At 35.2% G+C, this 18,858-nt stretch overlaps 1 protein-coding gene and 1 long non-coding RNA gene across 3 annotated transcripts; both read right to left on the reverse strand.

Moving 5' to 3' along the window:
- Window positions 1-2,024: 2,024 nt before the first annotated feature.
- Window positions 2,025-3,997, reverse strand: LOC112744768 (uncharacterized). The gene is made up of 2 exons (XR_011881530.1): window positions 2,687-3,997; window positions 2,025-2,448 (listed from the first exon to the last, which is right to left on the reverse strand). It is a non-coding gene; the product is annotated as an uncharacterized lncRNA (long non-coding RNA).
- Window positions 3,998-9,628: 5,631 nt separating this feature from the next.
- Window positions 9,629-11,512, reverse strand: LOC112744769 (F-box protein CPR1-like). Of its 2 annotated transcripts, none has more exons than XR_011881531.1 (2): window positions 11,192-11,409; window positions 9,629-9,917 (listed from the first exon to the last, which is right to left on the reverse strand). XR_011881531.1 is itself a non-coding variant. In XM_072236237.1 (2 exons), exons 1-2 carry the CDS (start codon window positions 11,359-11,361, stop codon window positions 9,899-9,901), a joined length of 1,224 nt encoding a protein of 407 aa, XP_072092338.1. In that variant the 5' UTR covers window positions 11,362-11,512; the 3' UTR covers window positions 9,629-9,898. The 2 variants fall into 2 exon arrangements, 1 of the variants encoding a protein (XP_072092338.1); XM_072236237.1 differs by having other exon boundaries at window positions 10,157-11,512.
- Between the last annotated feature and the right edge of the window lie 7,346 nt (window positions 11,513-18,858).

An 18,858-nucleotide genomic window follows, 5' to 3' on the forward strand; every position in this document is an offset into this window, starting at 1 on the left:
AGTTGAAATTAAATATAAGAAGAATTTTAATTATTTATTTATTTATTTTTGTGGATCCGTGCGTATGCTGAACGGATATACGAATACTTGCATAAAATCCGCAATCTGATCCTATAAGTGTGCGGATCTGATCCGATAGCCTTGCGGATCAAATCCATAGCCTCAATTTTCGGATCAAATCCATAGCCTCAATTTTCGGATTGGATTCAGATAAATACGGCAGATATGTAGATTAGATCTGATCCATGAACATCCCTACTCAATAGCCGGCAGTTGTTGCCAATGATGATTAATTTCCCCACAAACAATAAAATTTTCACAAATTATTACAAAATTCAGAATCATATTTTAACTATTTTAAGCAAAACTCATTCTTGTTCATTATGGTAAATGGAAATGGACTAAGTTAAATTAGATATAGAATTGTTCCATACATATATAGCTAGGATTTTGGCTTCATAAACTCCCAGACGCCCAAACATTAACCATGCTCTTTCATGCATTGAACCTTTCAATGAAGTTGGAGTTGTTTGGTGGTTAGCTCACTAGTCAGTTTAAGTAAATGGCGAAAATTCGAATTTCGCCTTATACATGTAACAACCTGTAAGCTAGCGACAAATTTTTAAATAGAGTTCACTAGTTCTCAATTTTGCTTTGTATGGGTAGCAATTAATTGGCTAGCAAAAAATTTTATCAGTCACATTGATTACTTGTATGACATTAAGATAAATCTTACGAGTCTTATTTCATTGTGATGTACCTAATAATATTACAAAGAATACACATCAACAAAAAATTATTTAAAGTGTTGCCAAAGCCAACATCTTAACTGAAAGTATACAATTAATAAGAAAAAGTATATTTATGTATAGCACTCAGCACAATAACGAAGCATACCTCACCACAATACTAGATTGTAGGAAGCAAGACAGCTATTAATGATTCCCTTACCATTTGATACATCAAGTTTCACCATGAATAGTTAAAACTCAAATCTGAATGCAACTTGATGCACAATGCATCTTGCTCAGTACTTTTACATTGATCACGAAGTAATAAAACCAATCAGGAATAATGTAGTGCAAAGAATAGCAGAGTAGGACCTATCCTTTTAAAACGTGTTTAAGTAGTTTCACTAACACCTCTACTATATATTTCTTAATTAAGCAGTAAGTTTAATATAAGAATTAGGCACAGACCGGACATAACATTACGTATAATTGGTCATCGGGTTTAGAGTCGGGTACGGGTCTCAAAAATAGACCCAGTCATTATTTCGGGTTGGGTCCGGGCCATAGCTCGGGTCACCCGAAGTCGGCCCGATGGCCCGGTCATCATACACAATTAATATTGTGTTATTAGTGATGGATCATGATTATTCTTATGTGGAATTTAAATATTGTAAACCTTAATATTTTGTGTTATTAGTCATTATAAGACTATAAATTAATGTTTTATGTTTAGAATGCATAAGACTTTAGACTAATACATAAGATTGTGTTATTTGTATTGATTTAAATATTTGGTATTATTAGACAATATTAGTATTGATTGTGGTTATGCTTTAGTATTGATTGTGGTTATGCTTTAATTTTGAAGAAGGATTGGTTCTTGTTATATTTTTCTAAGTGAATTTTACCATGTTAACTAATGGTTGGAGTCTTGGAAATTTGGATATTTTTACATGCTAGCTTACAAGAAGGTATCAACGTAATGTAATGTTAACGGTCCGGTTTTCACCCGGTATAATTGTGGCCCGAAAGTGTATTGGTTTCATTGGATCTAGGTTCGAGTCTAATAAATAGACCCGGTGTATATTTCGGGCCGGGTCTGGGTCACATCAAACTCGGCTTCACCCGACCCATGTGCACCCCTAATAAGAATTTTCATAACAATAAGAATTAATAATCTATGGTTTTAAACCAATCAAATTTAATGTTAGATGACTTAAATTTTTCATTAGTGGTTTTCATGGTATTAAGTTTTCCTGAGAATATGATTGGATACTTGCAAGAAACATCATATGGATTAAGGAATGTCATTGCTCCATAAAACAGAGATAAACAGAAATTTTAAAAGAGATTCATTTGACAAATTCACTAGACTCCACACCTAGCATCTCAAGTTTGCAGGAGAAACGTATTATCCCCAAAAGAATCTACAATTAAAACTTCTAGGATTGGATTCATAAGGTTTTGACATGATAAAAGAAAAGTACATTATGCAATCTGCAAAATAAAGCATCTAAAGTTTTGCTTAACCAACTAAGAAATAAAATATCTAAAGTTTTGCATAACCAACTAAACTTCATTTGCACCTTTCGAATGTTCTTCTTCCCCATGTGTCAAGCTGTTCACTTGTATGTTGGCTCCTAATTCTCTTTCTTTGTTTGATGCTAACCTTTAGCAACAGCAGGTTGTTCAAAATATTCATGGTGAACTTGATGGCCTGCAAAAAAAAAGGGTCACGTAAAAGACAAAGTTTTAGACATGAAAATAATCTAAACTTCAAAAGTGCACCACAAGCCCGGACTACAAGAAGCAAGACAGTGATCAATGATTCCCAAGCATTGATAAATTCAAATTTCAGCATCCAGAAACAAAAGTCACATTTGATTGGAACTTGATGCAAAATGCAATGAAAACAAACAGGAATAGCTTCGTGCAAAGCATAGGAGAATGATTACATGCCAATTTCCTTCTTCATCTTCTTCTTATTATCCTTATCTTTAATGTCACTAGGGAGTGGCAAGAGACTCTCTACATACACAGTATAGGGACGGCGATTGTGGGGAAATTGACAACACAAATCTTTAAAATGCTTGAGCAGGTCTCCTCTGACATTATATATGAAGTACTCTGTTTTACCACAGGAAGTATAACCTCTTCCAATAATATCCCTATTACTAGATAAGCACAGAGGCCGGAAGTACTTGCAAGGAATCTGATAGAGAGTCCAAGATGAGTGTACTTTATATTCTTTCATCACCCATATGTCAGTGTTACGGCAATCATCATTGGGAGAAGACAAGGCTAGGCAGCCTCCGAGTAGGGCAACACTTGGTGAGGACCACGACAGTTGTTCCGGCGCAGATATGGTTGAAAAAGTCATTTCCATGAGATCAAAGATAACAATAGCATCCCTGTAATCTTCAAGATCGAAAGGCACCTAATGAACAGCGCCATTAAAGAACAACCCACCAGAATGCCAGTAACGAAAACCCAAAAGTTTGGGGACAGCAGCATCAAGATTAATCCATGAATTGGTTCTCAAGGAAAAGCAATCCAAATGATATTGTCCTTTGCAATCGCACCAAGCGACAAGAAGTAAGTAATCATCCTGTGATGCATCATAACCAAATCCATGCAGATACACATCGTAGCGAATCCTAGGGCCAGGGGGCTTACTACGATGAACGATATGAGAGTAGGAAATTCTTTGGCTGGATCCAGTGAGTGGGTTCCATACCACAAGAAAATGTGGGTCTCGATGGAAGAGAATAAAGCCTCTGCAGGATCCCACGACCACAAAAACAGAAGGTGCTTTCTTTTGGAAGGGGGGACACACCTCTTTTTGTGATGCATCATTGTCGTCTAAATAAACCAAGTCAGCCATAGTGTCTTTTTCCATGAAGATGCATGCGTTGGTGGCAGCGGGAGAGTGGTGAAAATGCAATGCCGCAAAGTCAGGATCAGAGATTAGAGAGCACCAGAGCTTAGAAACGCACTTGAGGCGAGCGAGATGTCTGATCGGCACCCGCAGAAGGATTATGTGAATCAGGTCAAGAGGGAGGATGTCGTGAATGCTCTTGCTCTTGTCATTCTGATTCTTCTTCCCCATGCTCGATTGCTCTTTCGCTTTGTTCACCGTGTGCTTCAGCTTCTTCTTCTTATCCATGCTTGGATTGCTGAGCTTTTTTCAATTCATATACCAATTCACTCAACTTCGATTCTCCGGTCTTGAAATTGCCTTGAAAAAACAAAAAAGGGTTAGTTTTGGATTGGTTATTGGGAAAAAAAATGTTATCTTTTAAATGGGGCAATAAAAAATATCTTATCGAATATTTTTGTTCCAAACAAATTTTATTAGGTAAGTTTCTGAATTCAAAAATGCTACTTAGAGCATCTCCAATGGTGAGTTCTTCTTTGACTTTTTTCTGACATATAGGAACTCTAACCATTGGAGGAGAGGAGGAGTGAGTTCCCGCACAAGGATCAAGGTAAGGGAGTCCCTCTAAGCAGGGACTCAAATTAACCAATAATAACTTGCCATTTGGCAAGTTATTATAAAAAAATAATAATATAAAATCTGAAATAATTAAATAATTAAATAATAATTAAATTAGTAATAATTATAATAAAAATTATATTAAATAATTAAATTTTTATTTAATTAATAATTTATATTAATTATTTATATTATAATTAATATTAAATATTATTTATATTATTATATTAAATTATAATTAATTAAATTTACTTACATTAAAAAATAAATTTAATTTTTATACCTTATAAAATAATTTTTAGTTGAGTTGGTTATTTTTATTTTAAAAATTTAAAATACTAATGATATTATTAAAATTAGCAATTGTAAACACAAAACTATAAATTAGTATAATTTCAAATTATATATTGTGTATTATTATTATATATGAATTTATTTAATATTAATATCTTTTAATAATGAATTATTTTTAAATTTATAAATTTAAATAATATTATCGAAAAAAATTAATTATATTAATTTTAAGTATTTTAATTAATTAATTAAGTGGGACCACAATAGGGACTAAAGTTAGTTCCTCCTAATGGAGAAGAGAGAGATGCTTTGAGTTCCTATTTATTGTTTATGACGCAAAAGCTGATGTGGAGTTACTTTTTATGACAGGTGGGCCATAAACAGGAATTGGGATGAGTTCCCTACTGGAGATGGTCTTATTCTTTAAAAATTAGAGTTTAGCACATCTACAGTATATTCATTTTACAAAACTCCCAATCATACATAGTTGTTCAAGCAGAATTACCTTAGACGAAGAAGGATCGCGACGCTGGAGCTTGGAGGAGACCCAGGTCGAAAGAGGTGTGCGGGGAAGCTGCGGGTCGCCTATGGAGCTGCGCGTCGCGGATGGAGCAGTTCTTCGCAGGGGGAGGGAGAGCTCGTCGCGGGGGAGGTGCGCGGTGCGGGAGAAGACGAACGTGGCAAGGAGGGGAGGCGCTGCAGCCTGGTTTTTCAGTTTTCACACAGGAAATGTTTTCTTTAGTTACCACTGAGGAGAGGTGGTTTGTTGAAAATTTGTTTTTAAAAAAATATTTAAGGTTTTGTTCATGATATATTAGTGTTAAGAAATTTTAAATTTTAAATTTTAAATTTTAATTTAATTATTCTATTTTTTAGATTTTTTAAATTAAAAAAAGATAATAAATATATTTAAATGTGTTTGTTTTAGTTTTTTTAAATTAATGTTAAAAAAATTAAATAAATAACAATATTTAAAAGATACTTATTGAATTATTTTAAATTTTATAAAAATAAAATATATACGTCCTATTCATTTAGGCATAACTAAAGTTAAGCAAAGCAAACAAGCATATAGAAGATGCATATGATGAATGTATATCCTATTGGCTGGTGATATCACTTGTCGGTCTATTAATGTCAACCCGACACATCCTCCCGGATGTAGCCTTCTTGCCACGCTAGGGATATAGACCCCGCACACTCATGCAGCAGAAAAATCTGCCACGCTAAGGATATAGGCCTTGCACACTCATGCAGCAGAGAATCTGCCACGCCAGAGATATAGGCCCTGCACATGCAGCAGAGAAGGAATCAACAACAACTGTTTCACCATAAACCTGCCACGCCAGGGATATAGGCCCCACACACTCATGCAGCAGAGAAATCTGTCACGCCAGGGATATAGACCCTGCACACTCTTACAGCAGATAATCTGCCACGCCAAAGATATACGCCATGCACACTCATGCAGCAGAGAAGGAATCAACAACAACTGTCTCACCATAAATCATTCCAAGGATATAGTGCTTGGTACACTCTTGCAGCAAAAAAAACTACCACGCCATCCCGCACACTCTCATATAATCCAATAATTTCATCATTCATTTTCAAGTTCTTAACTCATCATAACCATCACCGGTTTCCAATTTCTCAAATTCATCATAAGCATTCCCATTTTCCAAAAATCTCTTCTACCATATACTTCACAACTCAACATTCACCAATTCAAGGGAGAATTTACACAATCCTTCCAAAATATATGTCACCGGCTCTAAACTCATAACTAAAATATCTCTTTTTTATTTATTTATTGTTTTCTCCCTTAATTCAAGACCCTAAAATTGGAAAAAAAAGGTTTTAAACAAGTGTTATGGATATTTGCAAGCTTGTCAGGAAGGTAAAACGATTAAAAACAAAGTTTTCATTGAAAAACATGGCAGTGTGCATATGCATAAGGTTGTGTGTACGCACTCTCAGAAGAGTTTTCTCAAAGTGTGCGTACGCATAGAGAATTAAGAATGATGAAATTATGATTTTAAAGTATGATTTTTGAATGAAATTGAATGATATTGAGAAATGTATTTGAAAATGAAATTGAATTTGATTAAGAGTTGAGACCCTGGGTAAGAGGCAGTGGCATTGTCCACTTGCTCCGAAAAAGAGATGAGGAAGGAAAATGATGAAAAATGATTTTGATTATGAAATTGAATGATTATGATAGATGAGACATGATTAAAGATTATTGATGACAAGTATGTCTATATTTTCTCTCTGGTTGTAAGGGTTACAGGGCACTTATTCCCTCTAATGGTGGCAGGGCACATAATCCTTCTAATGATGACAGGGCACGTATTCCCTCTAATGGTATTATTGCGCAACACAGAAACAGTGTCTAGATTAGCTACCAGATATGTCAAGTTTGATTATATAATTGATAAATTAGCTCATTAATCATAGGATAGACATGCATCATATGCATTTGTATGACTTATTTGTCTATGGATTTGTTTTGGATTGCCTATGTGCTTGTCTGTGACTAACCGATATCTGATTTACTTGCTGTAACTGCATTCTATCTATATTTTTCTTGTCTGTATTATATGTCTATTCAACTGAGAGATCCCTCATGTTAGTTGAGGTGACACTGAGAGTTGTTCCACTGGTGATTTGGAGGAATTGAGGAGAGTGAGATTGAAGTGTTAAGTTATATTTGGATTAGAACCTGAGTACCTTAGATAGTTTACCTGATTTCTGATTTAAAGTATAACTCTAAGTTTTGAATATAGGTATCGAAGTTTTAGGATTGCCTATAACTTTTCCAAGACCTTATATATTATCTATGTGGGCACCTTTACCATATTGAGAACCTCCGATTCTCATTTCATACATATGTTGTTGTTTTTAGATGCAGGACACGAGGCACCGCACTAAGCATTTTGGTAACTCTTGAAGCGAACAGCTATCTTGGAACCTGGTGTTGTATTTTGTTTATGTTTATATATGTGTATAGATTCCCCATTATATATATATATATATATTCTAGCCGACCATTGCTTCGCAGGTCGAGTTTAGAGCTTGCTTATGTATCTATATTTTGAAACTCAGTTTATATACTTGTCTTTTTGGTTTTTTGTATAAGCCTTCTATCTTATCGCTTTTCGAGTGTGACGTATTTTCGGTCTTGTTTTGTTCATCTTTTCTTCCAAACCTCCTAGTTAAACTATTCCTCATATATATCTATTTACGTATTTTTGTTTTAGAAATCGTAGCGCCTCACCACCTTTGATTTATGTCCTAGACATAAAGCTCTGTTTAGTAGGGTGTTACACAAAAAGAAAACCCCTCTCCAAAGCTGATACTTATCCTGTTTCTACTTATCTGATGGGGTAACTATTCGTCCGAGTAGAGCAAATTTTTAGTTGGATTGCGTTTCTAATGGGATAGAGCGAAGATTGAATTTAAATAATACATACTTTTATCCGTACCAGTGTATATATATATATATATATATATATATATATATATATATATATATATATATATATATATATATATATATATATATAAAATAATTAGTAAAATAATTAATAATATTATATTATTTTTAAATTTTAATTTTAATTTATATTATACATCTGATGATAATTAGTAAAATAATTAATAACATTATATTATTTTTAAATTTTAATTTTAATTTATATTATACATGTGATGATAGTTAAATAAATTTAATTTTATTTATTAGATTTTAATAATTATAAGGACAGAAATGATGAATATCTGCAAAATAGGTTAAAGTTTAATTTTTTATTATTCGTATATAAAAACAAGAAGAATTTTATACAAGTTATTATATGGCAGAACAAGATCGAATTGGACAAAATTCTCTCATATTTATCCTATTACCACCCCTTAAATGCAAAAAAAAAAAAAAAAACAATATAAATAAATGCTTAGCTTTTTCTTTTGTTTCAGCCTCTTAAGTGTTGACATTTGACAATAACAAAGATCAGTTTAGCTAAAAATTTTTTTATTATATTTCTAATTTTTTTTCTTTTCTCATGAAATCCTATAAATAAAAAATACTAAAACTTTAAATAAAATATATTTTTACCAACCAAATAAATCATAAATTTAACCAAATTTTAATGTTGCTCTAAAAGAAAGTGCATTTTTTTGGTGACTAAAAGAAAGTGCATTTAAAAAATAATTTAATTTCTCATTGTGAAGTGAAAGTAGGTAACCAAGCAAGCTCTGAAGTAGTTGCAAAACATGAGACATTGTTAAATATCTTTTTTCATCTTCTTATCAGATTTATTAATAGTCAAACTAGAAAAAAGAAAAAAAAAACGTGGATAATGTTGTAGCCTCCCCTGTTTCATCACCCATAAGATCATATCATAGTTTCGCCACCATCCATATAAAAATATTCTGCTACACTTCGCTTGTCCAGGAACAAATATCTCCGAGAAGTTCCTTTTCTTCAAATCAAATTAAAGTAGTTGCACCATTCCACTCAACAAGGCATAGCACTCAGCACAACAACGAAGCATACCTCACCACAGTACTTTTATTGTAGGAAGCAAGACAGCTATTAATGATTCCCCTAGCATTTGATACATCAAGTTTCACCATGAATAGTCAAAACTCACATCTGAATGCAACTTGATGCACAATGCATCTTGCTCAGTACTTTTATTGATCACAAAGTAATAAAACCAATCAGGAATAATGTAGGACCTATCCTTTTAAAACGTGTTTAAGTAGTTTCAGTAACACCTCTACTATATATTCCTTAATTAAGCAGTAAGTTTAATATAAGAATTTTCATAACAATAAGAATTAATAATCCAGGTTTTAAAACAATCAAATTTAATGTTAGATGATTTAAAATTTTCATGCGTAGTGGATTGATTTTCATGTTGTTAAGTTTTCCTGAGAATATGATTGTTTACTTGCAAGAAACATCATATGGATTAAGGAATGTCAATGCTCCATAAAACAGAGATAAATAGAAATTTTACAAGAGATTCATTTGACAAATTCAATAGACTCCACACCTAGCATCTCAAGTTTGCAGGAGAAATGTATTATTCCCAAAAGAATCTACAATTAAAACTTCTAGGATTGGATTCATAAGGTTTTGACATGATAAAAGAAAAGTACATTATGCAATCTGCAAAATAAAGCATCTAAAGTTTTACATAACCAACTAAGAAATAAAACATCTAAAGTTTTGCATAACCAACAAAACTTCATTTGCACTTTTCAAATGTTCTTCTTCCCCATGTGTCAAGCTGTTCACTTGTATGTTGGCTCCTAATTCTCTTTCTTTGTTTGATGCTAACCTTTAGCAACATCAGGTTGTTCAAAATATTCATGGTGAACTTGATGGCCTGCAAAAAAAAGAGGGTCAGGTAAAAGACAAAGTTTTAGACATGAAAATAATCTAAGCTTCAAAACTGCACCGCAAGCCCGGACTACAAGAAGCAAGAGAGTGATCAATGATTCCTAAGCATTGATAAATTCAAATTTCAGCGTCCAGAAACAAAAGACACATTTGATTGGAACTTGATGCAAAATGCAATGAAAACAAACAGGAATAGCTTCGTGCAAAGCATAGGAGAATGATTACATGCCGATTTCCTTCTTCATCTTCTTCTTATTATCCTTATCTTTAATGTCACTAGGGAGTGGCAAGAGACTCGCTGTATACACAGTATTGGGACGGTAGGAAAGTTGACAACACAGATTTTTAAAATGCCTGAGCAGGTCTCCTCTGACATTATATATAAAGTACCCTGTTTTTCCACAGTAAATATAACCTCTTCCAATAATATCCCCATTACTAGATAAGCACAGAGGCCGGAAGTCCTTGCAAGGAATCTGATAGAGAGTCCAAGATGAGTGCACTTTATATTCTTTCATCACCCATATGTCAGTCTTACGGCAATCATCATTGCGAGAAGACAAAGCTAGGCAGCCTCCGAGTAAGGCAACACTTGGACAAGAGCATGACAGTTGTTCTGGCGCAGATATAGTTGAAAAAGTCATTTCCTTGAGATCAAAGATAACAATAGCATCCCTGTAATCATTAAGTTCGAAAGGCACCCAATGAACAGCGCCATTAAAGAACAACCCACCAGAATGCCAGTAATGACGACCCAAGAGTTTGGGGACAGCAGCATCAAGATTAATCCATGAATTGGTTCTCAAGGAAAAGCAATCCAAATGATATTGTCCTTTGCAATCGCACCAAGCTACAAGAAGTAAGTAATCATCCTGTGATGCATCATAACCAAATCCATGCAGATACACACCGTAGGCAATCCAAGGGGCAGGGGGCTTACTACGATGAACAATATGAGAGTAGGATATTCTTTTGCTGGTTCCAGTGAGTGGGTTCCATACCACAAGAAAATGTGGGTCTCGATGTAAGAGAATAAAGCCTCTGCAGGATCCCAAGACCAGAAAACCAGAACGTGCTTTCTTTTGGAAAGGGGGACATACCTCTTTTTGTGATGCATTGTTGTCGTCTAAGTAAACCAAGTCAGCCATAGTATCTTTTTCCACGAAGAAGCATGCTTTGGTGGCAACAGGGGAATGATGAAAATGCAATGCCGCAAAGTCAGGATCAGAAATTAGAGAGCACCAGAGCTTAGAAACGAACCTGAGGCGAGCGAGATGTCTGATCGGCACCCGCAGAAGGATTATGTGAATCAGGTCAAGAGGGAGGATGTCGTGAATGCTCTTGCTCTTGTCATTCTGATTCTTCTTCCCCATGCTCGATTGCTCTTTTGCTTTGTTCACCGTGTGCTTCAGCTTCTTCTTCTTATCCATGCTTGGATTGCTGAGCTTTTTTCAATTCATATACCAATTCACTCAACTTCGATTCTCCGGATGGAGAAGTTCTTCGCAGGGGGAGGGGGAGCTCGTCGCGGGGGAGGTGCGCGGTGCGGGAGAAGACGAAAGGTTTTCTTTAGTTACCACTGAGGAGAGGTGGTTAGTTGAAATCTGTTTTTAAAAAAATATTTAAGGTTTTGTTCATGGTATATTAGTGTTAAAAAAATTTAAAATTTAAAATTTAAATTTTAATTTAATTATTCTGTCTTTTAGATTTTTTTTAAATTAAAAAAAGATAATAAATATATTTAAATGTGTTTGTTTTAATTTTTTTAAATTAATATTAAAAAAATTAAATAAATAATAATATTTAAAGGATATTTATTAAACTATTCTAAATTTTATAAAAGTAAAATATATACGTCCTATTTTTAAGGATTTATTTTGAAAAGTGTATAAAATAGTAAAATTAGATTTATTTAATATTTTTATTTAATTCGGTAACAAATCAATCTAAGTTAAGGGATAAGTACGATTTTGGTCCCTCACGTTGAGGGTCAGAATCGAATCCGTCCCCGATGTATATTTTGATTTAAAATCGTCCTTAAAGTCGCATTTAAATTTAAAATCGTCCTTTAAGAAGTAAATTTTTTATAAATGACGATGATACCCTTCTGAAGTTTTTGTGTTTCGCGCGAAACACCTCACCGCTTCATATGCTTTCTAACCCTCAACTTAAACCCAACATTAATCATAACGTCTCATCTCACCAATGTTGTTCCACCGTGCCCTAGGGAAGATTCAGAAACGCTAGAAGGTGCTCTTGGAGTGAAGATCGCAGCCGAGTCTGGTCTACTGAAAGGCAGGGTCGTGCACATTCTGTCAGGTATGTGTAGCTGTTTACCAGTTTCTGAGAGTAGTAATAAAGATCATTGTGTGGTTTAGGTTTTAATTTTTTCTTCTATTTCTGTGATATGGCACTGTGTATAGGTTGTTGGAGAAGCCAATGGCATACTTTAAACTGAAAGTCTACCATGGGGGGTTTTTTACCTATCGGAATGGGCCGTTAGAGTATGTGGGGGGAGAAACCACAATGATAGAAGAAATTGATGGTGATCGGTGGTCCGTATTTGAAGCTTATGCGGAGTTAAAGCAGTTTGGATATGTGGAGGAGAATATCCCTTCGTTATGGTTCAAGGATCCAACACATGAAGACTTGGAGAAAAATTTGAAGCTGTTTAAGTTTGATGCAGATTCTATTGCTATGTGCAAAATAGCTGAGGTAAGGGATTATGTTGAGTTGTATGTAGTGCACAAGGTTGAGGAAGAGCAGGTGTTTCCTGCTTGTGGATACATTGATGTTGGGGGGGGGGGTCATAGGATGGATGATGTGGGACAACAGCTGGTTGTGTATGGAGGAGAAGATGCTGGTTCAAAAAAATCTGATGCAGCTGCTGATATCTCTGGGGCCGAGAATACAGAGGGTGGTGATGATGCTAATCTGGATGCTAATATGGGTAACTATAGTGATAGTGATAGCTTTGATTCAGAGTACGAACCATCTGAGGAAGAGGAAGAGACTGAAGATGATTTACACTTTACCAGCAGTGAAGATGAGCTTGATCCTGCTGTCAGTGGATTTGAAGATGTTAATGTGCTGAATGAAAAAAGTCGGGCAGTGAAAAATAAGAGGGTTGCAACTGAAAACTTTGAGGATGAAGATGGAGCAGGGAGTGATGAAGTAGAGGATGACCACGAGGTTGGAGGTTTAGGGTCAGACTCAGACCACCAGGGACAGAGTTATCCAGTTCACAAGCATCAAAAAGACATGAGCCAGTACAAGTGGGAAGTGGGCACAGTGTATGCTACAAGGGAAGAGTTCAAGGACACTGTGACTGCATATGCTGTGCAGAGGGCTCGGGCAATCACATTTAGAAAGTGTGATCTGCAGAGGGTAAGGGCAGTTTGCACTGGCAAGTGTCCGTTTTGGCTGTATGCTGCGAAGATGAAAGAAGAGGATAGTTGGCAGCTTCGTAGCATGAACTTGACTCACACGTGTACACAAACACACAGGGTGGGGATTTTGCACTCTAGATGGCTAGGGAAGGCATTCAAGAAGAAAGTGGAATCAAATCCGAGGGTGAAGATTAGGGAGTTAGTTTCAAAGGCTCAAAAAAAGTGGAACTTGACTGTCACCAAGTCAATGGCAACGAGGACAAAGCAGATTGCACTTGATGAAATCCAGGGAACCTTTCGAGAACAGTATAAGAGGATATATGATTATGCACATGAGCTGATGCGGGCAAATCCTGGGACATCTGTTCGCTTACAAGTGCAAAGGTACCCTGAAGTTGAAAACGAGGTTGCCTCATCACAAACCAGCTGCTGTATCTTTCAGAGGATATATATCTGCTTGGAAGCATGCAAGCAGAGCTTCAACCATTGTAGGAGCTTTATCGGTCTAGACGGCTGTTTTTTGAAGACACCACAGGGGGGACAACTGCTCACTGCCATTGGTTGGGATCCAAACGATCAAATGTTGCCCGTTGCCTATGCAGTTGTAGAGGCTGAGACCAAGGACTCATGGACTTGGTTCCTTAGTCATCTTGCAACTGACATTGGTGTTGAGAAGATGGGAAGAACTACTTTTATGTCTGACCAGCAGAAAGTAAGCAATCCTAAACCAAATTTAACTTATGTACATTGAAACTCTGAATTACTTTATCTCAAGTATCAATGACTATTTGGTCCTCCATTTTCTGCTTACAGGTTTGTTGCCAGCATACGAAACTGTTATACCAGGTGTGGAGAATCGATTCTGTGTGAGGCACCTATACAGCAATTTCAGGAAACGGTTTCCAGGGTTACATTTGAAGCAAATAATGTGGAGGTGTGCTAAGGCTACTCACTGGAGGGACTGGGAGAAGAACATGGCCGAACTAAAGGCTGTGAATCAGGAAGCCTATAGGTACCTAATTGCTATCCCCCCTATGTATTGGTCTAGATCTAGGTTTACCTATAACTCTAAGGTAGATACACTGGTTAACAATATGTCTGAAAGCTTTAATGCTGCCATAGTTGATGCTAGAGAGAAACCTATACTAACAATGTTAGAGGAGATCCGGGTTAAACTGATGACTAGGTGGGCAGAGAATAGGGAGTTGGCTCAGAAGTATGCAGGGACAATCTTACCTAGGATTAGAATCAAATTGGAGAAGAGGTCTAGATCTGCTGGTGACTGGCGTCCATATTGGTCTGCTGCTCAGACATATGAGGTTATGAATGGGTTAGATAAGTTTACTGTTGACTTAAGATCCTGTGAGTGCTCTTGTAGAAGGTGGCAGTTGAGTGGAATACCTTGTGTCCATGCAATTGGGCGCATCAAATTCAAAGGGCTTCCGTTGGAACCTTATGTGGCTGACTGCTACAAGAGAGAAGCATACTTGAGGTGCTACGAGGCAGTAATTCACCCATTGAATGGCCCTGACCTATGGGAGATTACACCACATCCTGATGTAATGCCTCCCCCATACAGAAGACCTAGTCACAGGCCAGTCAAAAAAAGGAAGGCAGCTGCTGGAGATGAAGAAGAAAGCAGCCGCACTCACATGTCCAGGAAGGGGGAGAAACAGAGGTGCTCTATATGTGGTGTTGTTGGGCATAATAAAAGCAGATGCCCTAAACCTATTGAGAATGAGGTATATTCATCAAATTTTTTTACATTGCATGTCTGAGAATTTTTTACTCATGCCTTATGTTCTTCTGTATTGACTGCAAATGTTTCATAGGCCCAAAATTCCAAGAAACAAAGCAAGGGCAACCAATCCAGGGGAAGCAACAACTCTATCCCTCCAGCAGCTAAGGGAGGAAAGAAAAGTGCATCTACACAGCCCACTCCCAAGCTCACTGTGAAGAGAAAAGTTGCTTCAGCAACACAGCCAACAAGCTCAGCCCAGTCCAACACTGTAGCACCACCAAAAAGGCCTAGAGGCAGGCCCAAGGGGACCTTGAAGCCCACACCTTCAGCCCACCCTGATCCACCAACTTCATCATCACAACCAGCCTCCACTGTTCTTCCAGCATCTCAGCCATCCTTTGCCACAGCATCAAGCCAACCCACTAGGCACTACTCTGTTAGCTGTACTGGAGGACCTCATGTTTCTCCCAGGAAGCTGAAGTTAATGGCAAAGTTGCCTCCAAGAAAATGGGGATTGCTTTAGGGAAATCAGAACACTTAGCATGTTTGTTTATTTTGTTTTATGTTGGTGTTAAGCTTTTGGTTAATCCAGTGTGGTTGTACTGAAATACTGGCTTGGATATTTTGTTACTTTTTGTTGCTTATATGTTGCCTTTGTGCTACTGTTGGTTGTAGTGAAATATTGGCTCTCAGCCCAGCCAATCCTTTTGATGGTTAGCTTGTTTTGAGTTAAGTTTATATTAAGGTGCTGGTAATGTCAAACACTATGGTTGCTATGTATTAAGGTTGTTACCATTTTCATGTCAAACACTGTAGCTTGTTGCCAGTTAAATGACACTGTTAATATTATTGTTCAGTCATGTAAATCATGTTTTGCCACTGAAAACTTTCACTCTCATATCAATATCCAACCATGCTTACAAGACAGTCATATTACATCTTCAAATGCATTCAACATGCCACAGACAAGAACTCCCCCAATACATAAACCCCACCCAGACCAACTCACCACCAAAAACAACAGCAAAATATACCTACACATGTTTCAAACCAGGTTCAACGGAATGAGACATTGTTGCGTTGCCTTAGACCAACTCTGCAACAGCAAACATACAAACCCAACCCACCCAAAAAACCCTAACACTGCAACGAACTTCAGCTTCCACTCTGCCACTTGAGTTCTTGATTTCATCATCGAAAGCTTCTTCCTTAACCTAGCAATTTCTGAATACTCCACCTCTGTATCTGGATCTGCCCAACGAAAAAAATTGCAGCCTTCTTTCACCTGCACATACCCACAGAGATCACCATCCCTTCCAACGCCCAGAAGACCGATTTCAGCGAAAAAGTAAATAAACAAACCTCAAAGTAGACACAGCCCCAAAATCTGCGACCTGGGTTCTCCTTGGTCCCCGAGATTCGCAACACCGGCTTCTCACCGTGAGAACAAAGTAGCAGCCTACCTTGTGACGAAGATGGGATTCGAGACGAGGTTGAGCTTCGTGCAGCCATGGCTGTCTCCCTCCACCAGGTCCTCAGGGTGAGCTCTGCAACAATGGCTTCCACGCTGCTTTACCCTTTCCTCTTCTCAATTCAACGTATCATTATTAAACTTTTCCATTCATTTTAATTTCCTATATATACACATATATATTTATTATTATTTTCGATGATCATAACAGCCTCATAACGACGCAAGGGCATTTGCGTCCGAAAATGTTATAAAGGACGATTTTAAATTTAAATGCGACTTTAAGGACGATTTTAAATCAAAATATACATCGGGGACGGATTCGATTCTGACCCTCAACGTGAGGGACCAAAATTGTACTTATCCCCTAAGTTAAACTTTTCTACTCAATATATTTTTCACTCTTATATTCTAATTATTTATTTAATATTTTTTACTTTTATCTTTCACAAAATACTGTGCAATTAACATCAAAATATTTATACTATAATAAATTAATCAAATAAAAATATTCGAATAACCAATTTTTTTTTAATCAAAATACTGTGCTTAATAAATTTATACCATAGTTTTATTTTCTCTCTCTTTTTTTTTTTGTTTTTTTAAAAGTCTTTCGTTTGGTATATTTTGTATGTAAAAAATCACCTTAAAAAAATTATGCTACATTCTTTATTTTAAATTTTTGTGGTTTGACATACAAAGTGATTAAGCATTAATTTATTTTTATCTATGTCTATCATAATTTACTAGAAAACTACTTAAAACTAATTGCATTAACAACATGATTAAAAAAAAAGTGTATATTTGTGTATATAATTGATAAAATAAAACATCTTTAAATTTTACATAACTAATTTTACTTGCATATTCATTACCTTATCTTTAATCATTAAAGAGCCAAATAAAAAAAAATATAGGAACAAGTAAATTAAGTAGTCTTCTCTGTTATGATACTTAGAGCTTGTTGGGTGAGCTTCTGAAAAAAAGATCTTTTTTTGAGTTATTTTTTTTAAAAGATCTTATGAAAAAGTAAAAGTAATTTTATATTTGGATATCTCATGCAAAAAGATCTTTTTATCTATCAATTATGTTTGGATATAACGATATAAAAGTACTTTTTTGTTTATTTATTAGATGAAAAACATCTTTTTTTAAGAGAAAAAGATCTTTTAAAAAAAGATGTAAATTAGGGCTTGTTTGGGTGAACTTTTAAAAAAAGATCTTTTTTTGAGTTATCTTTTTTTAAAAGATCTTATAGAAAAGTAAAAGTAATTTTATGTTTGGATATCTCATGTAAAAAAGTCTTTTTATCTATCAATTATGTTTGGGTATAACTGTATAAAAGTACTTTTTTGTTCATTTATTACATGAAAAACATCTTTTTTTTAAGGAAAAAAGATCTTTTAAAAAAAGATGTAAATTACAGCTTCTCAAAAAAGATCTTTTTTTGATTTTACTAGTGCTTTTACTTTTACTACTAGAAATTTGTCAAACACGTTAAAAAATAAAAAAAGATCTTTTTTCATTGAAAAAAGATCTTTTTTTAACAAAATAATGGCGCCCAAACATGCACTTACAGCTTCTCAAAAAAGATCTTTTTTTTTATTTTTTTAGTACTTTTACTTTTACTACTAGAAATTTGCCAAACACGCTAAAAAATAAAAAAAAAATCTTTTTTCAATAATGCGCCCAAACAAACACTTAGATAAAAACTTAAAGAAAATAGAAAAAATAAAAGATACAAAACTGATATTAATGTCCACAACATAATTTACAATACAAAATTTGTAGTAATTCTAAAAATTATAAAAGTCTAAACTCAAAACAATTAAATACACAAGATATTTAACTAGGTAGGACTAGTCTTATGATATTTAACAATCCACTTTTGTTCGACTTATATTCAAGACGGTTAAATGCTTATATTTATGTACTTACATGCATAAAATGGAACTTAATGAGCCAATACAACTCACTATTGACAAATGAAAAATAATTCAGAAAACTGAATTGACAAATCAATAAATTCACAATTTTCAAGTTGGAATTCACATTTTATATATGAGGAATGTTAGGTGGCCAATAATTTTGGTGTTTTGTAACCATCAATTGGCCATCAATAGTGTTTTTAATGGTGTGAGATCACTCACTTTTGTTTTGATGGTTAAGTGCTGCCAGAAAACACAAAAATTGCTGGCACCTAGACTTTTCCTCATATATATCTTACAACGAAGTGTTTTATTCTGTATATAAATTGTACGACCTATTACATTGTTTCCGCCAACCATTAATGCATAGAAGAAAAGGCAATTACTTATATAAGCCA

Source organism: Arachis hypogaea, chromosome 4 (assembly GCF_003086295.3).
Source record: "Arachis hypogaea cultivar Tifrunner chromosome 4, arahy.Tifrunner.gnm2.J5K5, whole genome shotgun sequence".
Classification (NCBI taxonomy): Eukaryota; Viridiplantae; Streptophyta; class Magnoliopsida; order Fabales; family Fabaceae; genus Arachis; species Arachis hypogaea.

Bases quoted from the DNA above. Each gene is read 5' to 3' on its own strand.
- LOC112744769 (XM_072236237.1), bottom strand. From the start codon at position 11,361: ATGGATAAGAAGAAGAAGCTGAAGCACACGGTGAACAAAGCAAAAGAG.